Raw genomic sequence first — 27,216 nt, 5'->3', positions numbered from 1 at the left:
AAAAATGTTTGTTGAGGTACAAAACTAATCTGAACAATATAAGATAAAAAAAGACATGTCTAATAATATTTTTTTTGACAAATTCAAATTTTTTTCTTAGTATATTAAGCAAGTAAATAAAATACTTGAGTAAAGTAATTATTTTACTTCATTAAAGAAAATAATTGCTTGGCACTATTTGAGTAACTGCAATACGTAAATCAAGCATTTTTTCTTAAAAATATAAATTGTTTCTCTCAGTGTAGATGATACTAGTGAGGCCGAAATAAATAACAATTTTTCATTAATTATTAAACTTTTATTCAATAAGAAACAATGAAGAGAAATATTTCAATTAATGACATCTTATTTTTCGGTATTAAATTACATCGATAACTAATCATTATTTATTTAAATTTTCTCAAAGTCATTGACATTTGGCTTTAAAAAAACATACTATTTAAGATTTTTATGAAACGTATATGTGCGTATTATGTAGTGTATTTTTTTTTTTACTACTCACTTTACATTACTTTTTTTTTAAGTAATTTGACGCTCTTTTTTTCAAATAAGCTTGAAATTTTAGAAAATATATAAGACAAACAATAATTAATGAAGTAAAAAGTATTAATATTAAGATTAATGAAACGATAACATATGACTCATTTGGCATCCATCCGAAAAAAGGTTTAGTAAATTCATCTTCCATCAAATAAGTTCGCCAATTTGGTGGATCAATGACATTAATCAAGACTGCATTTGTCGTCCATTTAAACTTCAAATCATCCTCTTCAATAAAACATTCCCAAAGTCCATGGTGAGTTTTATTTATCGCAGGAATTAAATCGATATTAACGGATAAAGGCGATGTTATTCCATAATCTTTCCATAATTTTTTGTTGATTAACCAACTAACTTTTAAATTGGCATAAGCATATCCAAGTATTGCACAATGGCAGATAATGGTCATTGGCAAAGTTTCACGTATAGTGATCATTGTTTTCACTGGATGTACCGCCAAGGTTACCATCTTGAGTATTACATGAGTTTTATCAACTCTATGCGAAGTAATCGAATAAACTCCTGAGTCATTAACATTTGTCTCCCTAATAACTGTAACAATAGATTGCAGAATTAAATGCTACTAATAATAGTGACATCCGGCTGTATTAGGAATGAAAAGGTAGATTTTTTATATTAATGCTAAAATTAAAATCAAAAATTAATTTTGAAATCGAATTGAAAACAAAAAATGTTTTTAAAGTCATAGGGAAGAAGATGTTACAGTTGAGTTTAGGACATTTCGATTTAAACTTTATTTAGGCTCAAATTACTAAACACTTCTTTTTTTAATTTTTAACTTCCTCCTAAGAAAAATTAATTAACAAGTTATTGATTTCAGTTTAATTTTAAATTAGTTTAATCTCGAGTAAGAACCGCCAATGCTGACATGCAGACCAATATTGGTCCTTTCTAATCCGTCGAGTCTCAATAGACAAGCATGGCTGAAACCCTCTGTGCAATCAAGTTAAAACCAAATCTCAGCAGCCGATCTTGGCTGCTTGGCTCGATAGTAACCCGGGAAAAAATGATCAGACATGAACAGGCATGAGTCTTCAGACCGGATCAGACATGAAAAATGACCGGGCATGATTAGATTTGACATCAAACGTGAATAGGCATGATCAGAGATGAACAAGGATGATAAGACGTGAACAGACATGATCAGGCCTGAACGTATTTAACGTTTCAGACATGATCATGCATGGTCATATCTGACATCAGGCATGATCATACATGAACAGGCATGATCATGTCTAATTTCAGGCGTGATCATACATAAACAGACATGATCATGTCTAATTTCAGGCCTGATCATACATAAACAGGCATAATCATGCATCCAAGGTTACTACTGAGCTATAATAGAGCATGCAGTCTCATGTACGTAAAGTAAATTTTCGTCCAATTCTAGAAAACTTCCCGCTACTTTCAAGCTCTTCGAGCTCAAAAATACTATTGAGCGCATTTGTTTTTTAAGCTCTCGAGCTCACAAAAAGTTATGTTCTGCCTTGAACTATGAAAATTGAAAAAATTAAAGTGAATAAAAAACATCTAAATTAAAATTTTTGTGTACGGTTATTTTTAAATAAACGGAAATATTAAAAAATAACTAAATCGAATTAATCAAGATAGAGTGAAAAGAGATTTAATTAGATCATAATTCCGAAGTGTGAAGCAACCGTAAAAAGTTTAGAGAACAGTAATTTTTTAAATGGTTTGCTGACGATATATCTTAGACTAATGAATCGATTACAATGAATTATGAACTGATTGAAAGAGACAGTGAAGATGATCTGGTATAATCTTTGAAACATTTAGTCCATTATATTATGAGGTACCTAGAGAAGTAAAGGTAAATTGTTATTTTCGAAATTTGTCGGAATGAATATTGCTCGAACAAATAAACTGTTTAAGGTGGTTCTGGCGTCAATCGACGCGTTTTATTGAGTTCTAGAGCTGATGAAATTTGGAAGCGATTCATTGGGACCAACCTCAAAACTTCCCTCTGTTTTAGAACTCTTCGAGTCGAAAACATTATTTTGTATCTATTTTCAAGTTAAATGAGTGTTAGATCAGATAAGAGCGTAAGATACACGGAGAAAAAAAAAAAGTAATTTTTCCTATGTTGGCATAGTAACTATTCCTATGTGCACATAGGAATTTTTCCGATGTAAACATAGGGAAATTCCCTATAGAAATATAGGAAAAAATACTATGTTACATAGGAACTTTTCCTATAATACATAGGAAAAGTTCCTATGTTAACATAGTAAAAGTTACTGTGTCAACATAGGAAACATTCCCACGTCAGCCTAGGAATTATTCCTATGTTACCACAGTAATTTTTCCTTTGTAGCATAGAAACTTTTCCTATGTGAAAAATAGGAATTATTCCTATGTTAACATAGGAAATTTTAGTACGTTAACATAGGAGTAATTCTTATGTCACAAAGGAATTATTCCTATGTTAACATAGTAAATTTTCCTACGCTGCATGGTAAATTTTCCTATGTTGCATAGTAAATTTCCCTTTGCTACATAGTAAATTTTCCTATGTTGCATGGTATATTTTCCTATGTTCACATAGGGAAGATTACTGTGTCAACATAGTAATTTCCCTATGTTCGCATAGTAAAAATTCCTATGTCCGCATAGTAAAAATTCCTATGCGAACATAGGAAATATTATTATGCAACATAGGTAAATTACCTGTTTTTTTTCTCCTCGTATGGAAAATCCGAGAAAAACGTAAAAAACAATGATTTTTTAATTATTTTGTTGACAATATTATTTAAATTAATCAACCGATTAAAATAAAGTATGAAGTGATCGAAAAAGACGGTAGAGACGAAGAGCCGACATAAAATTTAAAACGTTGGAAAAATTAGAACATAAGTTATCCGGAAAAAATTAGGTAAATTGTTATTGTTTCAATCTTACATCGCCAATATCTTTTGAACTAACTAACCGACTTTGATTTTTAATACGACGTTCCACGTAATTTTTTAGTCTCTAATGCTAAAAAAATTTTGGGATAAATCAGTTTAACGATTTTGGTTTTATTAAAAAAAAATTTATTTTTTAATTTTTGTCGTCAACGATATCTCTTAAACAAATTATCCAATTGTGATGGTTGAGGCGGCATCCAAAGCAGTTTTTATGAGTTTTGGAATTGATTTAATTTTGAAATCAATCCATAATGTATGTTAAAAGTTATCTCGAAAAGACATTTTTCCTAAAATTTTATTTTTGGAGAGTAGCCCACATATTAAGTCAAGAGGGAAGAGAGGAAGGGGACATAGCATTCAAAATGTAGGCAAAAATTTTTTGTAAACAATGTTTGGTAGCTCACATCATTCTATGATGTCCATGTTGCCTTTATGTACAATTAAAAGAATCTGAAAAACGCTTAACCCTACGGGCCAGCCCCGAAATTTCCTGCGGTTTTCGAGCTTCTTGAGCTCTAAAACATTGTTGTTGATACATGTTTGAGCTCTTTGAGCTCGAAAAAAAGTGGCGTTTTGTATTAATCTCCGAGAATTCGGGAAATTTTAAATGATCAATAAGGACCATTTTTAGAAGTTTTACTCATGGTTATGCTTAATAAATTCAATGTATTTGGGCAAAAATTAATAGAAATGGTCAAGATAAAGAGTTACTTGAACTTTGAATTGAACCAGCGAGTAAATATATAAAACATTCAGAAAGAATTGTCAAAAACAGTAAGTTTTCAAAAATTTGGTGATGATATTATTTAAACAAACGAATCGATTGCAACAATTTATGTAGCGATCATCAAGCACTTTTATGCGCTATCCGAGAAGACTGAAGTAAATTGTTATTTTTGTAACTTTTCGTTGCTGATATCCTTCGAACTAATTAAACGATTATGATATTTAATACGGCATCCAACGCAATTTTGTAGCCTTTAAACGCGAAAACATCAGCAAAATCAATTAGATTTTTGATTTTTGAGTTTATTAGAAACAAAGACTTTTTTTAAATTATTTCGACAACGATGTCTCTTGACAAATCAATCCGATTTTTATGGTTGAGGCGGCACTCAGTGCGGCTTATAGAGCTTTAGAGTTGATTAGATTTTGAAATCAATGTGTCAAGTATACTAAAAGTTATCTAAGGAAACATTTTTGAAAAATTTTGTTTTGGAATAACTCGAAACATACTGCATCGATCAAGCTCAATTATTTACAGAGTTTAGGAATTTAGGAATGTCTTCTTGAATGCTGGATCAAGGATCCAAATCAGTTCACTCGTTTAAAACTTATAGAATATTTACAGTACGTACATGCACTCATACATACACTCGGATATCCTCTTGAAAATAGTCAGGATAGCTTCTTAGGAGCTTGAACCGTCGAAATCTGTTCAGAACTCGGTTTTAGAAAATCGGACCGAAACCAATAACTTTACTTTTTTTGAAAAATTTATAATTTTCTTAGCGAGAAGTTAAAAAACTTCTAAGACTTTATTTTATCCCATTTCTCTTTTCATCAAGTTTTCATCAAGTTTCTAGATCAAGTTTTTAAATCATTTATGAAAGAAAGAAAAAATGATTTTTTACTTTTCAAAATCTCAAAAAAAAAATCGAAAAAATAAAATTCCTATAATAAAACGCACACAAAAATTAAAGAACTTATAGCTGATCAGCTCAACAATTACTTTGAAAAATTAGATAATATATTCATCTAAAAATTCACTAAGTTAAATATGGAAAACTTACTATGAAAAGCGCGCCTAATAGCTTTTTCTGATTTCTAAAAATAATCTTCAAATTTAGTCTAATTTTCATAAAGTTACTCCCGTTCGAAAAAAAATCGATCTTTCGAGATTACCGTTTTAGTAAGAATCAGAACTAGTTAGAAATTAAAAAATCAATTATATATTACCAATATTATGTTTATCGATAATTATTCGATCATTATCTGCATCCACAAATATTCCATCATGTGACCACTGTATTTTAGATTCAGGAGATTCTTCTGTTACTCTAGTGATAATATCAGGATCACAAGGAATAGTTATTGGCTGACCTTCTTTTACAACAAGACTTAAATGATTTTCTTTTTTTCTTCGATTTACTAAAGTAATCGTATCTCGAGTTATATCACCGCAAAGATTCGTATTACATCTTCCTGTCATTTCACTTGGACCCATGCATGGTTCACCCTTGATATTAGGTTCAGGATTATTGCAAACACGTTTTCTCTTACCCACTCCTCCGTTACAACTTGCACTACAAACCCATGGACCCCATTCAGACCAGCCACCATCTTTAGGATATTCACTAATATCTTTAATAATGGAAAAAATTTCAAATTAATTAGTTTGAATAGATTTAATTGTCAGCAATTGCTAATATCAAATCAAAAAATGTAAACATTAATGTTCAGTAACGATATTTTTCATATTGAGAAACAATTTATTTCTGCATGTCTACTAAAAACTACAGAAAATAATATTATTCGATCCCTCGCAGATTTGAATCACGGTGAAAACACGGTGGGTTTGTTCCATTTTACGACTGTGATTACGTGGTGTATCCACCATGATTCCACGGTGGCTTTACCACCGTGTATACACGCTGTTTTCACTGTGATTACGCGGTGGATACAGCGTGGAACCACGGTGGTGAAATAGCATAAAGCCACCGTGGAATCACGGTGGATACACCGCGTAATCACAGTGAAAACACTGTGTATACACGGTGGTGAAAGGGAACAAACCCACCATGTAAGCACGGTGGACCCACGGTGCTTACACTTCCACGGTGTTTCCACCATGATTCAAATCTGCGAGGGATAAGACCATAAAATGTTTTCGACCGGTAGTACTCTATTTGCTACCTCAGGCATTTTCATTTTCAAGTGATTCCATCTCTTGTAATATTTTAACCCTAAAACAACGCTATTTACCCATATAACAATTTTTTTTCAATTCTTGAGCAAGTCTGCTCTCAAGATCGATAGGTACTAGTGTCTTTTTCTACGTATGTGTCTTGCTACAGATACTTGTGACCAGATTTCAATTCCAAGCTTAGTACAAGCCTTACACAAGAAATTCGTGCCAGATTATAACTCAATTCTGGAGGAAGACTATAAATTGTCTTATTGAGAAGGTTATTTACATGTTTGCATGTTTAGGTTTCCACTATATTTAAATGGTGTATTACCGTACGATGGACGGTGTGGCTCAATAAATTATAGATCAAATTGAACGGAATATAGTATAGGGCCGGATAGCTCAACTGGTAGAGCACTCGGCGCGATACCGAATTGGTCTGGGTTCGATTCCCAGTTCGGGCTATCTATATTTTTCTCAATTTATCTATAAATTGTCTTATTGAGAAGGTTATTTGCATGTTTGCATGTTTAGGTTTCCACTACATTTAAATGGTGGCGGTAAGCAAACAAAGAAAAGTAAAAATTCTGAGTCTCGCAGGTATAGAAACCAAACTTTTATGGTTTGGACGTTTTTAACAAAAATGATGACAATAGATCATTATGGTAAACTCTAAGGGTTAACTGCGGTTGTAACACCTGCGTGAAAACTAAAAAAGCTTATAATTCAGAAGAATCGCGATCGGCATCAGTCATCGCTCAGGTAAAATATTCAATATCGCTTTCTGCGTAAGTACTAATTTGAATCTAATTCGTATCTTAATTAGATCACAAGATGGTCCGTGACGATAAATTACAAATTACAGAAAAAATTTATAAAAAATAAAATTTTTTTTTTCGTGAATTCTATTCGGCAAGGATCCACTATAGCCAAAAAATCAGCGTAGCAACAGAACAATTATTTAACAAGTTGTAAACAATCAAAGTTCATGCTTGAATTTATACCCCTCAAAAACCACGTTTTTCAACCTTCAATTGTTTATATCTCCGGTAAAAAATTTTTTAGGTTCATGAAATTTTGGATATGAGTAAATGAGACTTTAATCTAACGATCTATATGTTTCATGTTCTAATACGATTTTTTTAAACACAAGTTATTCATGTTTTAAATTTAGGGTCAATACTTTATGACCAGATAGTAGGCACATGTATAAGCATGTATATTAAGGGGTTCGTACTTCTCTCTCTATTACACTCAAACCCACGAACGGTTCTATCTTTGTTGCACTTGTGCAGTAAATAGAAACTTTGGCCGAGTTTTTCTCTTGAACAAACGAATATTGTCAAATAATTTAAGCGCACTTCGCTAGATTAGACAGTAGTGCATCAAAGTGCGGTCTGTATTTTGTATTTAGAGATTTTGTTTCCGAAAAAAACTCAGCCAAAAATATCTGATAACCCCTGTTCAAGCTTATTTAAAGAGCCATCAGATGCTTATTATAGAAATTCGATAAGTTGTCACATTCAAAAAATATTGGAGAAAGAATAAGTAAAAATATGAATTTTTGACATTTTGAAAATTTTGAAATGCTATAAATTCCAAACTAATCAACCGATTGAGTTCATTTTCGAACACAATCAAGGTAGTCACCCACGAAATATTTCTACCAAGTTTAAAAGCGATCAGTTTTAAATTGTGGCTATAATCAGAGTGACAACCTGCATAACATTACACGGAAAAAAAAAATAGGCGCAGCAACAGGATTTTGTCCTGTTGCTATAACATGAAAATCCCGTTGCTGCAACAGGATTTCATCCTTATTTAAATATAGTGGAAACCTAAACATGCAAACCTCTCAATAAGACAATTTATAGATAAATTGAGAAAAATATAGATAGCCCGAACTGGGAATCGAACCCAGACCAATTCGGTAACGCGCCGAGTGCTCTACCAGTTGAGCTATCCGGCGCTATACTATATTCCGTTCAATTTGATCTATAACTTATTGAGACACACCGTCCATCGGACGGTAATACACCATTTAAATATAGTGGAAACCTAAACATGGTGTATTTCCGTACGATGGACGGTGTGGCTCAATAAGTTATAGATCAAATTGAACGGAATATAGTATAGCGCCGGATAGCTCAACTGGTAGAGCACTCGGCGCGTTACCGAATTGGTCTGGGTTCGATTCCCAGTTCGGGCTATCTATATTTTTCTCAATTTATCTATAAATTGTCTTATTGAGAGGTTTGCATGTTTAGGTTTTCACTATATTTAAATGGTGCATTCCTGTAAGTATATCCCCTAGCAGACCTGATTTACCGTAAATCTAGGTAAATCTACCGTAAAAAATTCGGGTGGATTACCGAATTACCGTAATGTACGGCGGATTACCGTATTATCATTTATTACGGTAAAATCACCCCGTGTAAAAAAAATTATTGTTCATAATGAATTTAAATATAAATTTCATCTCGGAACTCGGATCGTGACACAAATATGACTTTTATCACGTATTTGTATCAAGAACTTTAATCACGTCAAAATTATGACTCAGTTAAATTTCAATCCGAGTGATCCAAAGTTCATTCACTAAATTAATTTTACAATCGAAACTGATTTACGTAAATCAAATCTATACTTGATAGAAGAAGTTTATTGGTAATTTCTGAATTGATAAATTTGACAAAAGGTTTAATTCAGTAATAAATCAGTCAAGTGTTTCTTTCTATCAAAGTCATCCCAAGTCCAATTCAAAGACGTAATAAATTAATTTTATAATTGATACTGATTTACTAGACAAAAAGATAAAGTCAATTCATGATGGTAGTCATATTTGTGTCACGTTCTGAGTTTCGTCATGAAATTCAGATCTAAATTCATTATGAAACAAAATTTTTTCTACACGGGACCGTAAATTACGGTAAATCCGCCGTAATTTACGGTAAATCGCTATTTTATGGTGGATTACCGTAATTTACGGTAAATTTACCACAATCTACCGTAATTTGGGTCCATTCCCTAGCAGATCCGAATTACGGTAAATACATTGATTTACCGTAATTTACCGTAATTTACGGTGCCTAGCAGAATTACCGTAAATTACGGTAAATTGCCGCAATTTACGGTAATTCTGCTAGGCGCCGTAAAATTGCGGTAAATTGCGGCAATTTACCGTAATTTGCCGTAATTTACGGTAATTATGCTAGGCACCGTAAATTACAGTAAATCACTGTATTTACCGTAATTCGGATCCGCTAGGGTTAGGGTCTAAGAACCATTGAGGATTTTCGTCAATAAGGAATAATTGTAAATAAAAAAATTTATGATCTTAAGTAATTTCGTATGGTTATTTATTAATTGTCAGAAATAATGTAATGACATGAATGTAACAAGAATTGTTTTTATTATTACATAAGGGAAGAACCTCTAACAAAGTATGATATCAAATGTTTATAAATAATTGATATTTATTTACTATACAATGAGGAAGAAAAATAATTTGAACAATGTATTGTTTTTGTATCATAATTGATTATTCAAAAATTATATAAATAATTATAAATTTAATCAATGACACCAAATTGCAGTACTATAATTAATGGTACTATAGTATTTTTTTATCTGCTGCTGATAGAATATCACGTTCTTTTTGTTCAATTTTTTTAGATAGGTCACGGATTTTATTCTTATATGATTTTACAGCAGATAATATAACTGATTCATTGTTTTCTAAGAAGTGTATAGTTGATTTAATCTTATTAACTTGGTCGGCTTTTTCATTTGTTCCCAATTCGATTAATCCAAATTTTTGTGTTAGTTTATCCATATCAGTTTGAATTTTTTTGTAGTCATTATTTAACAATGCGATTTGTCTTTCGTAATTTTCGATATCAGTCTTCAAGCTTTGGGAATCCTTTTAAAATACACACAATTGAAATTTAGTATTATTTTTTGTTTTTTATCACATTCAAAAGTACAAAGATGTTCTCTATTACTTACATATTCATTTTTAGCGTTTGATAATAAATCACAATAATGTCTTGATTCATTATCAAAAAAACCACTAAAATTAAAAAAAAACTTTATTTTTTTATGTTAAATGATTTTTGTGATTAATTCATAATAGAAAATAATTAAAACTATTTCTGATGTTTATAACTTTAATAGTGAAAAAATGCTGATTCTCAACCCTGCTTAAAAAATTAGATAGATTCTTATAGCTGTTTGTATAAGGCCCTATACTGAACTATAGCACTTTTCATAAAAATCATTCATTCTTATAAAATCTCTATAGGAATTTGTGAGAATCTATTGGATTCTATGAGATTTTCTAAACAGGGAAAAAACTTTAAGTACACGGAAAGAAAATCATGGGAACTTTTGCTATGTATTATGGGAATAGTTCCCATAATGAAATAGGAATCGTACCCATACTATTATAGGGATGGTTCCCATAGTATATGGGAAGAGTTTCCATAATATTATGGAAACTATTCCCATATCATTATAGAAACCATTCCCATAATGGTATGGGAATAGTTCCCATAATATTATTGGAACTATTCCCATAACGTTATGGGAACCATTCCCATAATATTATAAAAATTTTTTTTGCAAAACAGTGTAGAAATTTCCCTCATGATATGGAGAGATTCAAATGAAGCTTCGTCGACACTAAATTTGTTAAAAAAAAAATTTTTGTAATGTTTTTGCCCAATACAAATTTTTTTCCAATGTTTGAATTTTTGTTGTTATATTTAATAATATTTCTGTATACTGTAGAAGTGATTACCACTCTCTTTGAATTAATTTTTTCACGATAGTATGGGAACCATTCCCATAATATTATAGGAATGGTTCCTATAATAGTATGGGAACTATTCCCAAAATATTATGGGAATGGTTCCTATAATTTATGGGAATGATTCCTATAAAATGTAGGGTTCATTCCTATATGTTATGGAAAGGATTCCCATAATTATAGGAACTGTTCCTATAATTATGGGAAACATTCCTATAATTATAGAAACTGCTCCCATATTTTATGGTCATAATTCCTATGTTGGTATAGGAAACAATTTTATAGAATTATTGGAACCGTTTCCATAATTTTCTTTTCGTCCACAGCTTTTATCAAAATTTTTTAATTACTAAAATTAACATTAGTACAACACTGAGAGAAAAAAATGTATGCTTTAAAAGAAAAAAAATTGTTGATTTAGGTATTTTACCCTATCAAAAAAATTCCATAAGGAATTGCATGGGAACCCAGAGGAATCCATATAGGAAAGTATAAATTTATTAAGAATCCATGAAAATTATAGGAGTATATTAATTTATTTAAGAATCCATGTAGAAAACTGTAGGTATCTGGATGCCTATACAGGAACTTGGGTATATGGACTCTTTGTGGGAAATTCATACAGGTATCTGGGTTGATATGTAAGTCATTTCTATAGAATCCGGGGTATTTGGATTTCTCTGTCTATCGTCTATTAATACGCGTATTTAAATAAAAGAACAGATTGATATTCTATTGGTAGAATACTTTTTATCAAAAAAGTAATTAATCGATGCTCTTTACATCAATATTAGTAATAAGTTATTGATTTATTAATTTACTCAAGAAGTATTACATTCGTATAGAAAATACAAATAATTTTAATAAATCACTAAATTAGGAATCATACAAAGGTATTGTACTCTAGGAAAGTTTATGAAAACACATATACTTTTTATGGTATTTGTATCAATAACGTGAGGCTTTTTGTTAATTTTTCTGATTCTTGATCCATACAAGATTCCCATATGGATTTTGACATGGTGCAGATTCCCATGGGAAACTGAGGGAAAAATCCACCTGAGGATCTATATTAGATTCCCGTATGGATTTGGCGTAATGTGGGATCCCATAGGAACCCATGTGAGAACCTATATCGGGATCTATGCTGGGTTCCTTCATTAGGAAACCATATGGGAATCCATCCGAAAACGCCATGTGGGAATCCACATAGGAACCTAAGCTGGATTTCCATATGGATTTTTTTGATAAGGATCAATTTTATTTTGGAAAAAAATGACTTGTTTTGTGTATTTATTGAAACAAAAAAATTAATTACTTGAAATCTATTTTTTTTTCTCAGTGAATAGATGATGAAAATAGAATAAAAAAAAAATGTTTGCTAACCGGAAATCTTGAAGTTCTTTCTTATTACAAGATTTGTACTGTTTGCAATTTTTATTCATATTAATAAGAGACTGATTTTTTCTGTTTACTTCATCTTCTAAATGTTCGTTTTCTAATTGTAAATTCATGACATCGATTTCCATTTTCCAATTACTACTACATAGCAATATTTGTTCATTTCGAAGTATTTTCAAATTGTTTTTAACCTTTTCTAATTTTTCAGTTAAATTTTGATCCTTAATAACAGAACAAATCAAAATTTTTAGGATAACAATAAGAAAACCAGAATAAAATTACATATTTAAAAATTATTTCATACTAACCTGTAACATCAACGTTTGAACATTTTTGCGTGAGTTAGAATTTTCCATTTTTACTAAAAAGAACTTTGAAATCAACAAACGCTCATCAATATATTCACTTATTTGTTTATTTTTTATAATATTTATTAAAAAAAAAACTTTATTATGTTACACTTTACAACTATTGATTAATTATTAAAACGAATGCCAATGAACTAAACAGTTTTAAAATATTAAGAAGTTATGATACTGAAGTTAGCCGACATCTAATAATAACTTCATGATCCAGAAGTTAACAGACGATTAACAATTTTCAGATTTTTTTTTAAAAAAATCAATTACAAAAAAAAATAAAAATATGCACAAGTAGAAAATTTAATAAACTATATGTGCAATTTTAAAAAATATTTTTTTTATTATTTATCGTTTTGAAAAAAACCCAAAAATTATTTGACGTCAGCTAACTTCAGGATCATAGAAGTTTATGAGTGTGAATGTAGCAGACATGAGACGATTTATAAATTTTAAATAAATAAATTAAAGTAATGGAATTGAAAAAAATGCGCGTACTGATTTTTTAATTATCGAAATACGCATTTTTAAATTTTTAATCTGCTCACATTTTATTTATTTATTTAAAAATTTCAAAAATTATCACTTGGCACTCATTAGAAGTTTGAATTGTTAATGGCCACTGAAACACAATTATCGTTATTAATGATCAATTATATCAATAATAAAGGTGTATTCATCAAATTTTGTAATAGAAGAGAAAAAACAAGTAACAGTTGCTACGATTAAAGCGAGACGATAAATATATGAGAAAGATTTTTGTACTTAAGATTTTAATTTGTTTTGTATAAGATTGTACTGAGTATTTTTAAAAAAAAGTATTTCTGTTTAATATAATATAAAAGTTTTTAAATATTTACTCTTATTGTCAGTAAAAAAACTAGTTTAGCTCATTTATCATTGAATTGACATCCTTAAACACAAAGTGGAAGATACTTTGTTAGAAAATACCCCGTAAGATGTCTCGTTGAAGATCTAAAATTAATATTAGTTTCCAGTAATAGTCATTTTTATTAACCAATAATAAATTAGCAAAAATCTTCACCAAATTGCAAAAGCGGGAATTCAAATACTTTAGATAATTTTTATAAAAAGCGATGAGGGCAAAGAATTTCAATTTAGTTGTCATACATTTATGATACTAAAAAGTTAGCTCACGTCTAATAACTTTTAGATTTTTTCAAAAACGATACATTAAATATATATATATATATATATATATATATATATATATATATATATATATATATATATATATATATATATTAGAGTGTCTCAAAAAATTGACTTTTTTTTTTTTTCTTGAAGAACATTGAAAAATCGAAAGAGTATCTCTAGACAAAAACCCTGTTAAAATATGAGACCTTAATATTAATATTTAAAAGTGGCGATTCACGATTTTCCATTTTCCATTTAAATAACATGGGAAAAAAAAAATTAATTTTGGAATTTTATACCTCGGCGATGGCTTATTGAACAGATAAGTTCAGGATATAGTTTTGTAGGGAATTGAACGCTCTACAAAAAAAGTCTCTTATCATTTTTTGATAAATCCATCTGTTCAAAAGTTATTGGAGCTCGAAGTCAAGTTAGAGTAAATTTCGGGATCTTTTTACTTTTCCGGCGAAACTATCGGACTTATCATAAAATGTCGTGAGATCTTTTTTGTAGACAATTTTATTCCCTACAAATTATCACTGATAAATTTTTTCCAAATTCTGCATTTTTTTCTAATTATTTCCTTTTTAATGCCAAGCTTCTAAAAAAGTAGTGTTCTGATCGATTTTAAGAGCTTGGCATTAAAATGGAAACAACTAGAAAACAATGCAGAATTTGAAAAAAATTTATTGATAATAATTTGTAGGAAATAAAATTGTCTACAAAAAAGATCTCATGACATTTTATGATAAGTCCGATAGTTTCGCCGGAAAAGTAAAAAGATCTCGAAATTTACTCTAACTTGACTTCGAGCTCCAACAACTTTTGAACAGATGGATTTATCAAAAAATGATAAGAGACTTTTTTTGTAGAGCGTTCAATTCCCTACAAAAATATATCCTGAACTTATCTGTTCAATAAGCCATCGCCGAGGTATAAAATTCCAAAATTAAAATTTTTTTTTTCCCATGTTATTTAAATGGAAAATAGAAAATCGTGAATCGCCACCTTTAAATATTAATATTAAGGTCTCATATTTTAACAGGGTCTTTGTCTAGAGATGCTCTGTCGATTTTTCAATGTTCTTCAAGAAAAAAAAAAAAGTCGATTTGTTGAGACACTCTAATATATATATAATTCAGAAAATTGCACTTACAGTTTTAATTAAATTGTTTAAAAAAATCCGATTCTTGTTTCCGTTACTCAAAATAAGTAATTTTTTTCTGAAATGGAATTGATGGTTCTTATTTCAAGTAAACTATTGCTTCATTTTCGTAATAAATTTCTAGAAGCATCGACTACTGAAGGCAAGCAAATATTTCTCCAATTTAGTTGATACATTCTCAAATTTACTACAATTAAAAACTTCAAAAAAGCAATTATTTGGTTAAATAAAAAAAGTTACGAAAACATATATTTGAAAATCAGAAAAAAATACTTGCACTAAGAAAAAAATTTCTTTTATAACAAAACGGAATTTTTCATTGATCTCTGGTGGAAATTTTTTGGAATTTTCTCTGAAAATTCAGAAAAAGTCTTTGGAACTTTGAAAAAGTCTTTAGAACTAGAACTGAGTTTTTCAGAGAAAATTCAGAAAAATTTTTACCAGGGAGACAAAGCAATCAATTACAGTTATACGACAGTTTTCTAGAGAATTCGGGACACTGACGATATTATATTTTTATAGGATAAAGGTAACGTTTGTAGTCACTAAAAGCCAGTTTTGAACATGTAAAAAAAGTAACATAAAATTATTTTAAGAAACAAAACAATGGTATGATAAATTTTTAAAATGTGTTCAAAGATATACTGTAATTACACAGTTACATATAGATAGACTATTGTGGGTTGATATGACTTAAATTATATTTTAATTATATAAGAAATCAATAACAAAAGTAATTGTAAAGGTGTACTGACAATTAAATTTGATAATTAATAATAATAAATACTTAGACAAGAATTAAGATTGAAAAATAAATATTTTTTACTGTAAGAACATTACAGTTTATCAAGTAATCAATATCTCAAGCACATAAACTTTTTGGAAGACATTCCATGATTAAAAACTATGATTGACTTTCAATAAGTTTCAATCGGGTTTAATTAGAAAGTTACGAATGAATCCGATTACAAGTTTATCGGAAAATCGGAAAGTTAATCGGAAAAAAAAAATTATTATTTTCCGATTGAAAAATTTCCATCGGATTTAATAGAAAAATAATACATATTTTTCCCCGATTGGGATTCAATCGAATACTTGAAATTGCTCCCGAGCAATTCTGATTGAATTTTTGCTTCCGATTGTTTTAATCAGATCTAATCGGAGTTTTTTTAGTCAGTTTGATTTATTCGATTTATTCAGACACAATAAATTTAAATTGAATTCCTCAGTTACTTCATAACCGAAGTATATGTTTAACAATGTCTGAGTTCTTACTCACCATACTAAAATATATCAAAAGTTCTGTAACCAAGAATACCCCTCGCGGATGCGAATTCCAGTAAATTACGGTAATTACCGTAATTTACTGTGTTAGGATGAATTACGGTATTTTACGGCAAAAGTACGATGTCTTTATGGTAACTTTACAGTAAGAGCGCAGCCATTTACCATAAAATTGCGGCAAGCCTGCGGCATTTTACCGTAAAATGAAGTATTGCACCGTAACATCCCTAGCGGATCCGAATTACGGTAAATACAGTGATTTACCGTAATTTGCCGTAATTTACGGTGTCTAGCAGAATTACCGTAAATTACGGTAATCTACGGCAAATTACGGTAACTTGCCGTAATTTACCGCAAATTACGGCAATTTACCGTAATTTGCCATAGATTACCGTAATTTAGGTAAATTACCGTAATTTACGGTAATTCTGCTAGGCACCGCAAATTACGGTAAATCACTGTATTTACCGTAATTCGGATCCGCTAGATATCTATAAAAATAATAAAACATGCGACGCATACGGTAAAAATACCGTAAATTTCGGCAAATTTACCATGGAAATACCATATTTTATGGTCAATTATGGAAAAATGCGGAAAATTACCGAAATTTGATTCCGCTAAGGACTGATACAAATGTAAATTTATTTTGCATTAAAATGTGTTATTCACTATCAAATTTTATATTATAAAAAAAAGCACTTTAGTGAATCTCATCAAAGTGTTATCTATGTAGTTGTTTTTATAGAGTTTGATATCAAATCATCAGTACAAAACTGTCCCATATTAGGGACACGTTTCGTAATTTGATATTTTTTTTAGCTATTATAAAAGTGTTGAGGAACAGTATCAAATTAATGATTTTATTTATCTTTTATTATACCAAATTTACTTATTTGTATACAAATGGAATTGATCTTAACAATAATTTGATTATACATTTAGTAATAATCATATATTTATTTGTTATAAATTAACAATACTGATTTTTAAATTAAACAACATTATTTATTATTAGTAATAACTGGATCACTTTAAAAAGTCAAACTCGTTTTTTGGTTTAAAAACTCATTATTCCAGTCAAATTTTTAAACTTTAATCAAATATTAATGGTCTTAACAAAAACGAGTTAATTGTCTTCATAAAAAAAAAAATCTATTTTTTCCCTAAAGATTTGTTGCCTTTCTTCTTAGTTTGCTTGGTTTCCAGTTGGGTTGGATGCGACTTTTGAATTCCTTTCAATAGCTTTTGTTTAACTTTATGAAGATGAGTCTTATAATTTTCATTGAGAATGAGTCGTTGCTCCAGCACTTCTATCAAAGGTTTAGTAACTACATCCGTAATGTGCGCAAGAGCACGTGTACGAACCGCATTATTGTGAATAGTTGCAAGAGGATCTGAACTATTTTCACAATGGTTTGCAACTTCATCATCTTCTTGAACAAGAATTTTTGGCAGATCTTTTAATGCCTAAAACAATTAATTTTAATTATTCATTGTTTTATTACATAAAATGATTTGCACGACTCTAAATGCGAAGCATTAGATTGTGCTTTGCAATCAAAAAATTCTGTTAGCCTCTTTTTCACTACTGATTTTTTTACTGTTCTACTCTTGTTAGTCCACGGAGCTTAACCAAGTTGCATATCATCGGATAGAGAATTTAATAAGGATTAATTCTATTACTTATAAAGACCGATTTGATGTACTAAATAACCAAAAAAACATTAAAATGTAAAAAAAAATTCCCGTCAAACAGTAGAAAAAGTGTCCGTAACCCGTAAACACAAAAACTCGAGAAAAAAGCCATTATTTGGATCACTGTTTTTTTAAAGAGATTATACACTTATCCAAAAAATTAAAGGAACAAGAAAATTTTATAAATTTTTTAGTGATTTTTGGAAGGCTGTATTTTCGGGAAAAATGATCGTATCGAAAAAATTAAAAAAGCAAATTGAAGCTTGAAATCTCTAGTTCAAAGATCTTCCAGCAAAATATTTTTTTGAGCCACGTTTTTTGCGGAATCATAAGAAAAAGGTCGAGACAAAATTTTTCTAAACTTTTTGGTTTTGTTTTTTAGATCTACGGGGCCGGGAAAAACTTTTCCAAAAAACGAGACCAAACAAGAATTTTTTTACATTTTTTTTTTCACGTTTTATTCGTGGGGTTATTTTTTTTTTTCGTTTTTCGGAAAAAAATTTTTTTTTTTCCTCTTTACCTTACATGTATTGAATAACTACCGCAAAAATGAAAGAAAATAAAAAAAAAATTAATTTTTTCATTCTGGTAATGATTACACAGATTAAGGAACAAAACTTGTTCCTTTAATTGTTTTGTAAAACTTTGAGCAATCGGTCTGGACAAACGGTTCAATGGATCAATCTGAAAATTTCCAGGGTTTTTGGGGGTACATGAAGCTGTAAAATTACCTGGCAACATTATTTTTTTTATCAATATTTGCAGAGTAGCGATGAGTTGACTAAAAAACCAGAAAATGGCCATTTTTTGTAGGTTTTTCAAATGGATATCAAGGATGAAAAAAAATTTTTTTTTTTAGAAATCGAAAATGGAGCTTGTAGGGAATTTATTCAAGTTTATTAAACTACCCTTTAAATTACTGTGTGACCATTACTTGCTGAGATATCAATAATCAAAGACAAAAGGATCCTTTCTCATTTGAAGGCTGATATCTCAGCAGCAAATTGTCGTACAGAGAAACGAAAAAAAGCAAATTGTAGCTGAATAAATTTCCTAAGCGAGACATGAATTCGTTTTTTTGAAAAAATTTTTCCCGGCCCCGTAGACTTAAAAAACAAAACCAAAAAATTTAGAAAAATTTTGTCTCGACCTTTTTCTTATGATTCCGTAAAAACCGTGGCTCAAAAAAATATTTTGCTGGAAGATCTTTGAACTAGAGATTTCAAGCTTCAATTTGCTTTTTTAATTGTTTCGATACGATCATTTTTCACGAAAATACAGCCTTCCAAAAATCACTAAAAAATTTATAAAATTTTCTTGTTCCTTTAATTTTTTGGATAAGTGTATTAGGGCCGAAGAAGAAGTGTGTCATAAATGGCCATCAAATTCGGCCTCGTTTAATTATAATTAATAGAAAATTTTGAAAATCCAAAAGTGCACTCCTCGAAGGCTCATATCACAATAAAATAAATTATTAATTTTCTTTTTTAATAACAAAATTTTTCAATAAACATCTAGACATTCGTTGTTGTTTTTTTTTTTTTTTATTTAGTTAATTGGGTGACAGTTGACAAGTCGACCCTGTAGCACGAGTTACTCGTCAAAAAGTTGGTATTCATTAGTTTGCGACCAACTTGACGACAAGTTGTCGACAACTCTAGCTTTTGCAACTTTTGGCTACAGGCTATTGCCAACTATCTGAGAAAGAGCCGCTGGTGAGAAACCATCATTCGAACCCGACGCGTGGCTAAGCGGTCACCCAACCAAGTAGTGATCAAGCTCGATGCTACTTAACTTTGGTGATCGCCCGAGCCAAGCGCATGCCAAATGACTACCTCAGCCGCTTCGCTTGATATTAATTATATTCTAACTATCACTCAGGACTGTTACTCTAATAAACTAAATAATAAATTTGCGGGCTCCTGACTTCTAGTAAGCTTTGACTTCGAAATTAATAAATTTTTTTACTTACATCCAAGCATTCCTTTGATATTTCTCCAATTTTAACAATCTCTACTGGAATTTCTACGGCATCATTATTACGAGATTGAAAACAAGTTAATACACACTCTTGTTCCTATAAAATTAAAAAATTTAATTGAATTATTAATTGCAATTAATCTTTTATTAATAATTTACTAAGATCAAACTGATAAAAAAAATAAATAATATAATTAATAAAAATACTTTTGTCTCTTTATTTTCGGAAAATACTGAGAATATTAGACCAACAAAGCACGAGTCCATCAGTTGATATGTTGCCTGGGTTCCAATATCTGTCAATTAATGAATTTATTTTTATTTTCAAACTAAAGAAAAAAAAATCCAAATATTTATGGAATTTTCAGAACTTTAATTAGTAACATTTCTTATACCATAAATAATCATTTAATTGAAAAGTAATTATTTACGATTTTTGAGGTATGCATATAACGAACAGTACAAACTATTTAAAGTAACAAAACCTTAAAGCCTTTAAAAATTGTAGTTGCTGAACTTTACAAATTAAAAAGAAAAAATTATCACATTGAATGAACTGACTTTTTACAAAATAAAAACTTGATCAAGTACACAGAAAAAAAAATTAACTTGGTTCAAGTAAATTATTTTCTTCAAAATATTATTCTTGTTTCGAAACATCTAAACTTCTCAATTCAAAAAAATTTCAGTCTTGAATAAATAAATTATTACTCTTCAATGGAGAGTAAAAATTTTTCTTTCAAAAATTTTAATCTTAAAAGAAGCATTTTTTGCTTTCAAACAAGATATATATGTATTTCTCCCAAGAATTTTTTCTCTTGGTTTGAGGCCGATAATATTGACTCAGGATGATACCGACTTAGTTTGAGTATGGCGCATGTTTTGAATCAGGATGTTATTTTATTCGGATCAGAAATATACAAATATATTTTTAAAAATTATTAATCAGTTTATTACTACAATGGTTACTTATACTAATTTTTGATTTGGAAGTTAAATGCATATTTTTATTTGAAAAAAAATTTATTTATACTAAAAATTTAAATAATATTTTTGTTTAATGGCCACATTTTCAATAATAGAAAATTTGAGGTTACCCAGTAAATAAGCATTGACAATTAAATACATTTACTGTGAAAATCTTTAAAGTTTGAACACAGTAATTATTTAGTACTTTAAGTATTATGATACCGAAATTTGTTCATATGCATATACATTAAACAAAAATAATTATCAACGGCGAGATTAATGTTTTGATGTTCAAATTGTGAACTTACAATTCAAAACTAACTACAACTGACCGAGAAAAACAAGCAAGTACGCTGTTCTCATCGAGGCGCCACCTGGCGTCATAATGTTCACTTCACTCAAGTAAATCTGTTACTTGGTTTGAGAGTTAGATTTATTGTGTGAAAAAAAATATACTTTTGAACCAAGCATATACAAATCTTGATTTAAGAATCCTGAAACTTCTTGAGCCAAGAAATAAATTCTTGAAGCAAAAAAAATGGAATTTTTCAAACTAGTATCCTTGGTTCAAGAATATTTCACTTGAATCAAGTTAATTTTTTTTTCTGTGTATAAGTTGACAGAATAAATTCGATTAACCCGATGAAAAAAGATTTTATACAATTATATATAGACTATAAATAATTATATATAGACTGTATATAATTATATATAGGCTATATATAATTGGATAGAAGAAATGGCCCGATCCAATTGTATACAATTTGTATAGAAATTGTATACAGTTCTATACAAATTGTATACAATTCTATATAATTATATACAATTCTAGTATTGCCATTATATAGAAATTTATATAATTATATAGAATTGTATATAATTTGTATAAAATTGTATATAATTATATAGACTTGTATACAATTTTTATAGAGTTGTATACAATTTCTATACAGTTGTATACAATTGGATCGGGCCATTTTTTGTATATAATTTTATACAATTGTATAAAATCCTTTTTCATCGGGAAGGTAAAAGACCTAGTACCCGATCAGAAAACTAGGACTTGATAATTCCATTCGATCACGTGAAAAAAAAATTGTTAAAATAAGGTTAAAAAAGTGTTGACTATTCTAAATATAAAAACGTGACACAACGACGAACTTTTTCTGAACGTTTTTCAAATTTTTGAAAATTCAAGGGAAAAATCAATAAATGTCCTAATACTATTAAGATATATTGTCAGAAATAGTTCGAAATCCGTTTTTTTCTGAACGTATTTTGCACTGAAAAATGTTAATTTGTAGTATGAAGTCAATTGTTTTTTTCTGTGCATTTTTAGAAGTTTGAAAATCGTTTAAAAAAAGTTCGTCATTGTGTTAAGTTTTGAAGTTCAGAATATTCAACACTTTTTTAACCCTTTTTCAACCATTTTTTTTACACGGGGATATGACGAATAAAATATTGTTAAAAATTGAGCTCTCAATATTAATATTAATAACCGCCTCATCACAATTTTCGATTTCCCATGTAAATAACATGAGAAATTTTTTTTTTAAGTTTAAAATGGTATCACTCATCAGTGTTTTTGTTAGAAATTGAACGTTTTACAAAAAAGGTATCTTATCATTTTTTGATAAATTTAATTTTTCAAAAGTTAATCAAAGTCATAGTTGAATTCATAATAAATTTTAGTATGATTCGACTTTTCCGGCAAAATGATCTGACTTATTTTAAAATTTTATAGAACCTTTTTTGTAGATTATTTTATTTCTCACAAACTATCTCTGACAAAATTTTTGAAATTTTTAAAAGTTCTTTACTAATTTGCATTTCAAAGTAATTAATTAAAATCGGCCAGAATATGATTTCTTAAAACAAATTGACAATTAAATGCATATAACGAAACACTGAAAGAAAAAAGTGTATATTTCTAAGTAAAATTTCTTAATTTAAGTAGTCGTTTCCTTAAATAGTGCCAAGAAAATACTTTCTTAATTTTAGTAAAAACGCATTGTCTGTAAAAATTTATGAGTGGATTTAAACAATTGTAACAGAGATAAGAAATATTATGCTTCGATGTAGTAAATTTTTTCTTGTTTTTAGTATTATGAGTCAAGTAAACAAGTTTACTTGAATTTAATATTTTTTGTCTCAGTGAAAAGTTTTCAGGAATTTTGAAAACTTAGTAGAAGATAAGTGTGGGAAATAAAATGCTACAAAAAATGTCTTATAACACTTTGTGATAAGTCTGATAGTTTTACCGGAAAAGTCAAATAATTCTAAAATTTATTATGAATTGAACTTTGACCTTTAATAAACTTTTAAAACATTAATTTTATTGAAAAATGATAAAAGACCTTTTTCATAGTGCGTTCAAGGTCCAACATAAATGCTTAGTGATTTTTCCGAAACACTGACTCGCTGATGTGTGATAAAATTCCAAACTTTAAAAAAATATATCCCATGTTATTTAAATGGGAAATTGAAAATTGCGATGAGGCGGTTATTAACATTAATATTAAAAGCCTAAATTGTAACAGTATTTTTTTCGTCATATCGTCATATCCGTTAGGATTGCCTATTTTTTTTTCACGCCCACTTCAAAATGTTGTTGTAAATATTGAAAAAAAAATATTTAAAAAAAAATTTTATTTTTGGAATATCTCCGAACGCATTCTACCGTTCAAGCTTAATTTTTCACAGCTTTTAATAGATATCAACAAGCCGCGTCAAATGACACCTTGACGATCAAAATCGGTTCATTTGTTCAAAAGTTACAGATATTTACATACATACATACATACATACGTACGTACATACACATACATAAACTCGGACATCATCTTGAAATTAGTCATAATGACTCTCTAGAACGTGAAAACGTCAAGATCTGATAGAAGTTTGATTTTCGAAAATCGGACCGAAACCAATAACTTCTCGAATTTTCGAAAATTTTCGGTTTTCTCAGCGGGAAGTTAAAAAAAGTTATTATCATATTTAAAGTTAAGATTAAAAGGCATTTGGCCGAATTTTTTGAAAATATTTTATTTACAAATTTAATAAAATCCCTACATCACGTAAACGAAGAACTTGAGCCGCTTAACTCACAGGACTTTTTTTTATAGAGAATCAAATTTCCTACAAAATCGTTATCTGCATTTTTACTGTAAATTTCGCTGTTTAGTCAATATCGACTAAAAACCCAACTTATTACCAAAAAAAATTTTTTTCAGAACCAATACCGTAAAAACAATTAAAATCTCAGTAAAATTACTGAGGATACTTTTGAAGAGTATTAAATTGCTTACAAAATGCCGCAAACGACGACCCGATAACTTGAAATCCGGCTGAACTACAGATAATTTAAAAAAAATTCTAACTTTCCTATGTATTTTAAATGGGAAAACTTCAAAACAAATGTAAAGTACTTGAAATTAAAATTAAGAGCTGAAACTTTCAGGGAATTTTTTTTTTCAATGTCTACAACAATATTGTGAATTGGGAGTGAACAAACAAAAATAGTCGTTTCAAATGGACCACCTTAATAGATCTACAAATAATGATCCTGAAGTTGACAGACAATTAAAAATTTTAGGATTTTATTTTGAACAGCTAAATTTGAAGAAAAAAAGAAACTGAAAAAATGCACATGTAGAAAATTAACAAGACTATAAGTGCAATTTTTTTAAATATTTTTTTTTTATAATTTATTGTCTTTTAAAGAATCCAAAAATTATTAGACGTCGGCTAACTTCAGTATCATCTACAAATATGATACTGAAGTTTGCCGACGTCTAATAATTTTTGGATTTTTAAAAAATGATAAATTTAAAAAAAAACAAAATATTTCAAAAATTCCACCTGCAGTTTTTTTAATTTTCTACATGTGCATATTTTTATTTTATTTTGTTGCAGTTGATTTATCGAAAAACAAAAATTCAAAAATTTTTAAATGCCTGCTACATTCAGGATCATATACAATTACATGAGTGATCGGGTACTAGTTTCCTGGTTAGGAACTGGGGCTTTTACCTCAAGTATGTGTTAAATTCCCACTAAATTTTTTAAAATAGCAAAATTATTTTGATAATTGCTTACCGACATGAGAAGGAAAAACTGTTATATGAGGATGAGAATGATACCATCCGACTACTCTCATAGGTCTTTTTAATTCCTCACTCAATCGTTCAGCTTCTGCAGCAGCTTTGAACAATTGTTCTGGAGAAATTTCTACACGATCTTTCTTTTTATCTAATCGTAGTAAAATATTCAAGGCAGAAATTTTAGTAATACCGCTGTCAATCTAAAAGACAAATTATAAATATAATAGTGGGCGATTTTATGATTCTGAAAGTAGCAGACAAATAAAAATTAATTTCTTATAAATAAACAACTAAAATAAATACAAAAAAACTTTTTTGTGCATATTCTAAAAATTTTATTTACTCACAAGTAACTTTTTTATTAAAGTTAAAAAATTGCCTGATGTCTGCTACTTTCATTATCATGCGATTTTGTGGGTACATTATTTTTAATTTTAATTAGATGCATATAAAAATATTAAATAGTACAATATCTTACATGGCCAATAAGTAATCCCATCACTTCAAAATTTTCCGTTGATAATGCATGTTGAAGACAAGTCATATAGACATCTGCTTGCAGTTCAACTTTTTTAAGCGGATATTCCATCATTAATTGTTGAATATTTAAATTTTCAAATTATAAACAAGTTAATAAACAATCAAAAGTTCCCGACATTGGTAAACATAACCTTGTTGCACTACAGTGAGTGATGATTGGCGTGTATCGGCGGTATATGTCTGTCATTTTTTTAAATTAAGTCAATTGATAATAAGAAGATCGCTCTTATCAGAATACGGTATACGAAACGACAGCATGCGTGCAGGGATCCCTAGGGCGTTTCAAAAAAAACAAGAATTTTTTTTTTTTCTCGGAACCAGGCTCAAAAGTTTCGTTTAGATGCGAAAATAGGCCTCTGAAAATATGAGCCCTTAATATTAATATTAAGGTAGTCCGCATTGCACTTTTTGATTTTCCATAAGAATAACACAGGAAAAAAAAATTTTTTTTCTTCTGATTTTTGAAACTAATGAACCGTAAATTACATTGTAATGTCCATCACATATTTTTGTAGAGAATTGAACGCTCTACAAAAAAAGTCTCTTATCATTTTTTGATAAATTCGTCTGCACGAAAGATATTGGAGCTGGAAGTCAAATCTACAGAAAATTTCGAGATCTTTTTACTTTTGCAGCAAAACTATCAGACTTATCAAAAAATGTCATAGGATTTTTTTTGTAGACAACTTTATTCCCTACAAATTATTTTCAATAAAGTTCATTCAAATTCCGCATTGTTTTTTAGTTAATTTCATTTTAACGTAAAGTTCTCAAAATCGATTAGAAAACTATTATTTTTATGAGCTTGGCATTAAAATGAAAATAACTAGAAAACAATGCGGAATTTGAATGAACTTTATTGAAAATAATTTGTAGGGAATAAAGTTGTCTACAAAAAAAATCCTATGACATTTTTTGATAAGTCTGATAGTTTTGCTGCAAAAGTAAAAAGATCTCGAAATTTTCTGTAGATTTGACTTCCAGCTCCAATATCTTTCGTGCAGACGAATTTATCAAAAAATGATAAGAGACTTTTTTTGTAGAGCGTTCAATTCTCTACAAAAATATGTGATGGACATTACAATGTAATTTACGGTTCATTAGTTTCAAAAATCAGAAGAAAAAAAATTTTTTTTTCCTGTGTTATTCTTATGGAAAATCAAAAAGTGCAATGCGGACTACCTTAATATTAATATTAAGGGCTCATATTTTCAGAGGCCAATTTTCGCATCTAAACGAAACTTTTGAGCCTGGTTCCGAGAAAAAAAAAAAATTCTTGTTTTTTTTGAAACGCCCTAAGGGATCCCCTAATAGCCACTTTAGCATGAAATTGACAGTAATTTGACA

At 29.2% G+C, this 27,216-nt stretch overlaps 3 protein-coding genes across 3 annotated transcripts in view; all 3 read right to left on the bottom strand.

Moving 5' to 3' along the window:
- Positions 1-357: 357 nt before the first annotated feature.
- LOC130672619 (uncharacterized) overlaps positions 358-27,216 on the bottom strand; it is a 169,100-nt gene continuing 142,241 nt past the window's right edge. The window contains exons 17-18 of the mRNA XM_057477258.1: positions 5,451-5,855; positions 358-1,092 (exon numbers count right to left, since the gene is read on the bottom strand). Of these exons, the coding sequence (XP_057333241.1) occupies positions 509-1,092; positions 5,451-5,855 (989 nt within the window). The 3' untranslated portion in view covers positions 358-508. The remainder of the gene's footprint in view (positions 1,093-5,450; positions 5,856-27,216) is intronic.
- Positions 9,763-14,030, bottom strand: LOC130672622 (serine/threonine-protein kinase MRCK alpha-like). Its single transcript, XM_057477262.1, has 4 exons — positions 12,922-14,030; positions 12,599-12,834; positions 10,411-10,474; positions 9,763-10,324 (listed from the first exon to the last, which is right to left on the bottom strand). Exons 1-4 carry the CDS (start codon positions 12,967-12,969, stop codon positions 10,016-10,018), a joined length of 657 nt encoding a protein of 218 aa, XP_057333245.1. The 5' UTR covers positions 12,970-14,030; the 3' UTR covers positions 9,763-10,015.
- On the bottom strand, positions 17,485-26,050 carry LOC130672621 (lys-63-specific deubiquitinase BRCC36-like). The gene is made up of 5 exons (XM_057477261.1): positions 25,808-26,050; positions 25,325-25,529; positions 20,465-20,553; positions 20,250-20,354; positions 17,485-18,049 (listed from the first exon to the last, which is right to left on the bottom strand). Exons 1-5 carry the CDS (start codon positions 25,919-25,921, stop codon positions 17,735-17,737), a joined length of 828 nt encoding a protein of 275 aa, XP_057333244.1. The 5' UTR covers positions 25,922-26,050; the 3' UTR covers positions 17,485-17,734.

This window comes from Microplitis mediator, chromosome 8 (genome assembly GCF_029852145.1).
Source record: "Microplitis mediator isolate UGA2020A chromosome 8, iyMicMedi2.1, whole genome shotgun sequence".
In the NCBI taxonomy this organism is placed as follows: domain Eukaryota; kingdom Metazoa; phylum Arthropoda; class Insecta; order Hymenoptera; family Braconidae; genus Microplitis; species Microplitis mediator.
This window is presented reverse-complemented; position numbering and strand designations above follow the sequence as displayed.

What these genes read in the sequence shown, in the direction of transcription:
- LOC130672622 (XM_057477262.1), bottom strand. Translation starts at nt 12,969, where the DNA reads ATGGAAAATTCTAACTCACGCAAAAATGTTCAAACGTTGATGTTACAG. An exon ending in TTCAAACGTTGATGTTACAG is followed by an intron (nt 12,835 to 12,921) that starts GTTAGTATGAAA and finishes TCTGTTATTAAG; the next exon opens with GATCAAAATTTAACTGAAAA. An exon ending in AAAGAACTTCAAGATTTCCG is followed by an intron (nt 10,475 to 12,598) that starts GTTAGCAAACAT and finishes TTTTAATTTTAG; the next exon opens with TGGTTTTTTTGATAATGAAT.
- LOC130672621 (XM_057477261.1), bottom strand. Translation starts at nt 25,921, where the DNA reads ATGATGGAATATCCGCTTAAAAAAGTTGAACTGCAAGCAGATGTCTAT. An exon ending in CCGAAAATAAAGAGACAAAA is followed by an intron (nt 20,355 to 20,464) that starts GTATTTTTATTA and finishes TTAATTTTATAG; the next exon opens with GAACAAGAGTGTGTATTAAC. An exon ending in TATCAAAGGAATGCTTGGAT is followed by an intron (nt 18,050 to 20,249) that starts GTAAGTAAAAAA and finishes TAATTGTTTTAG; the next exon opens with GCATTAAAAGATCTGCCAAA.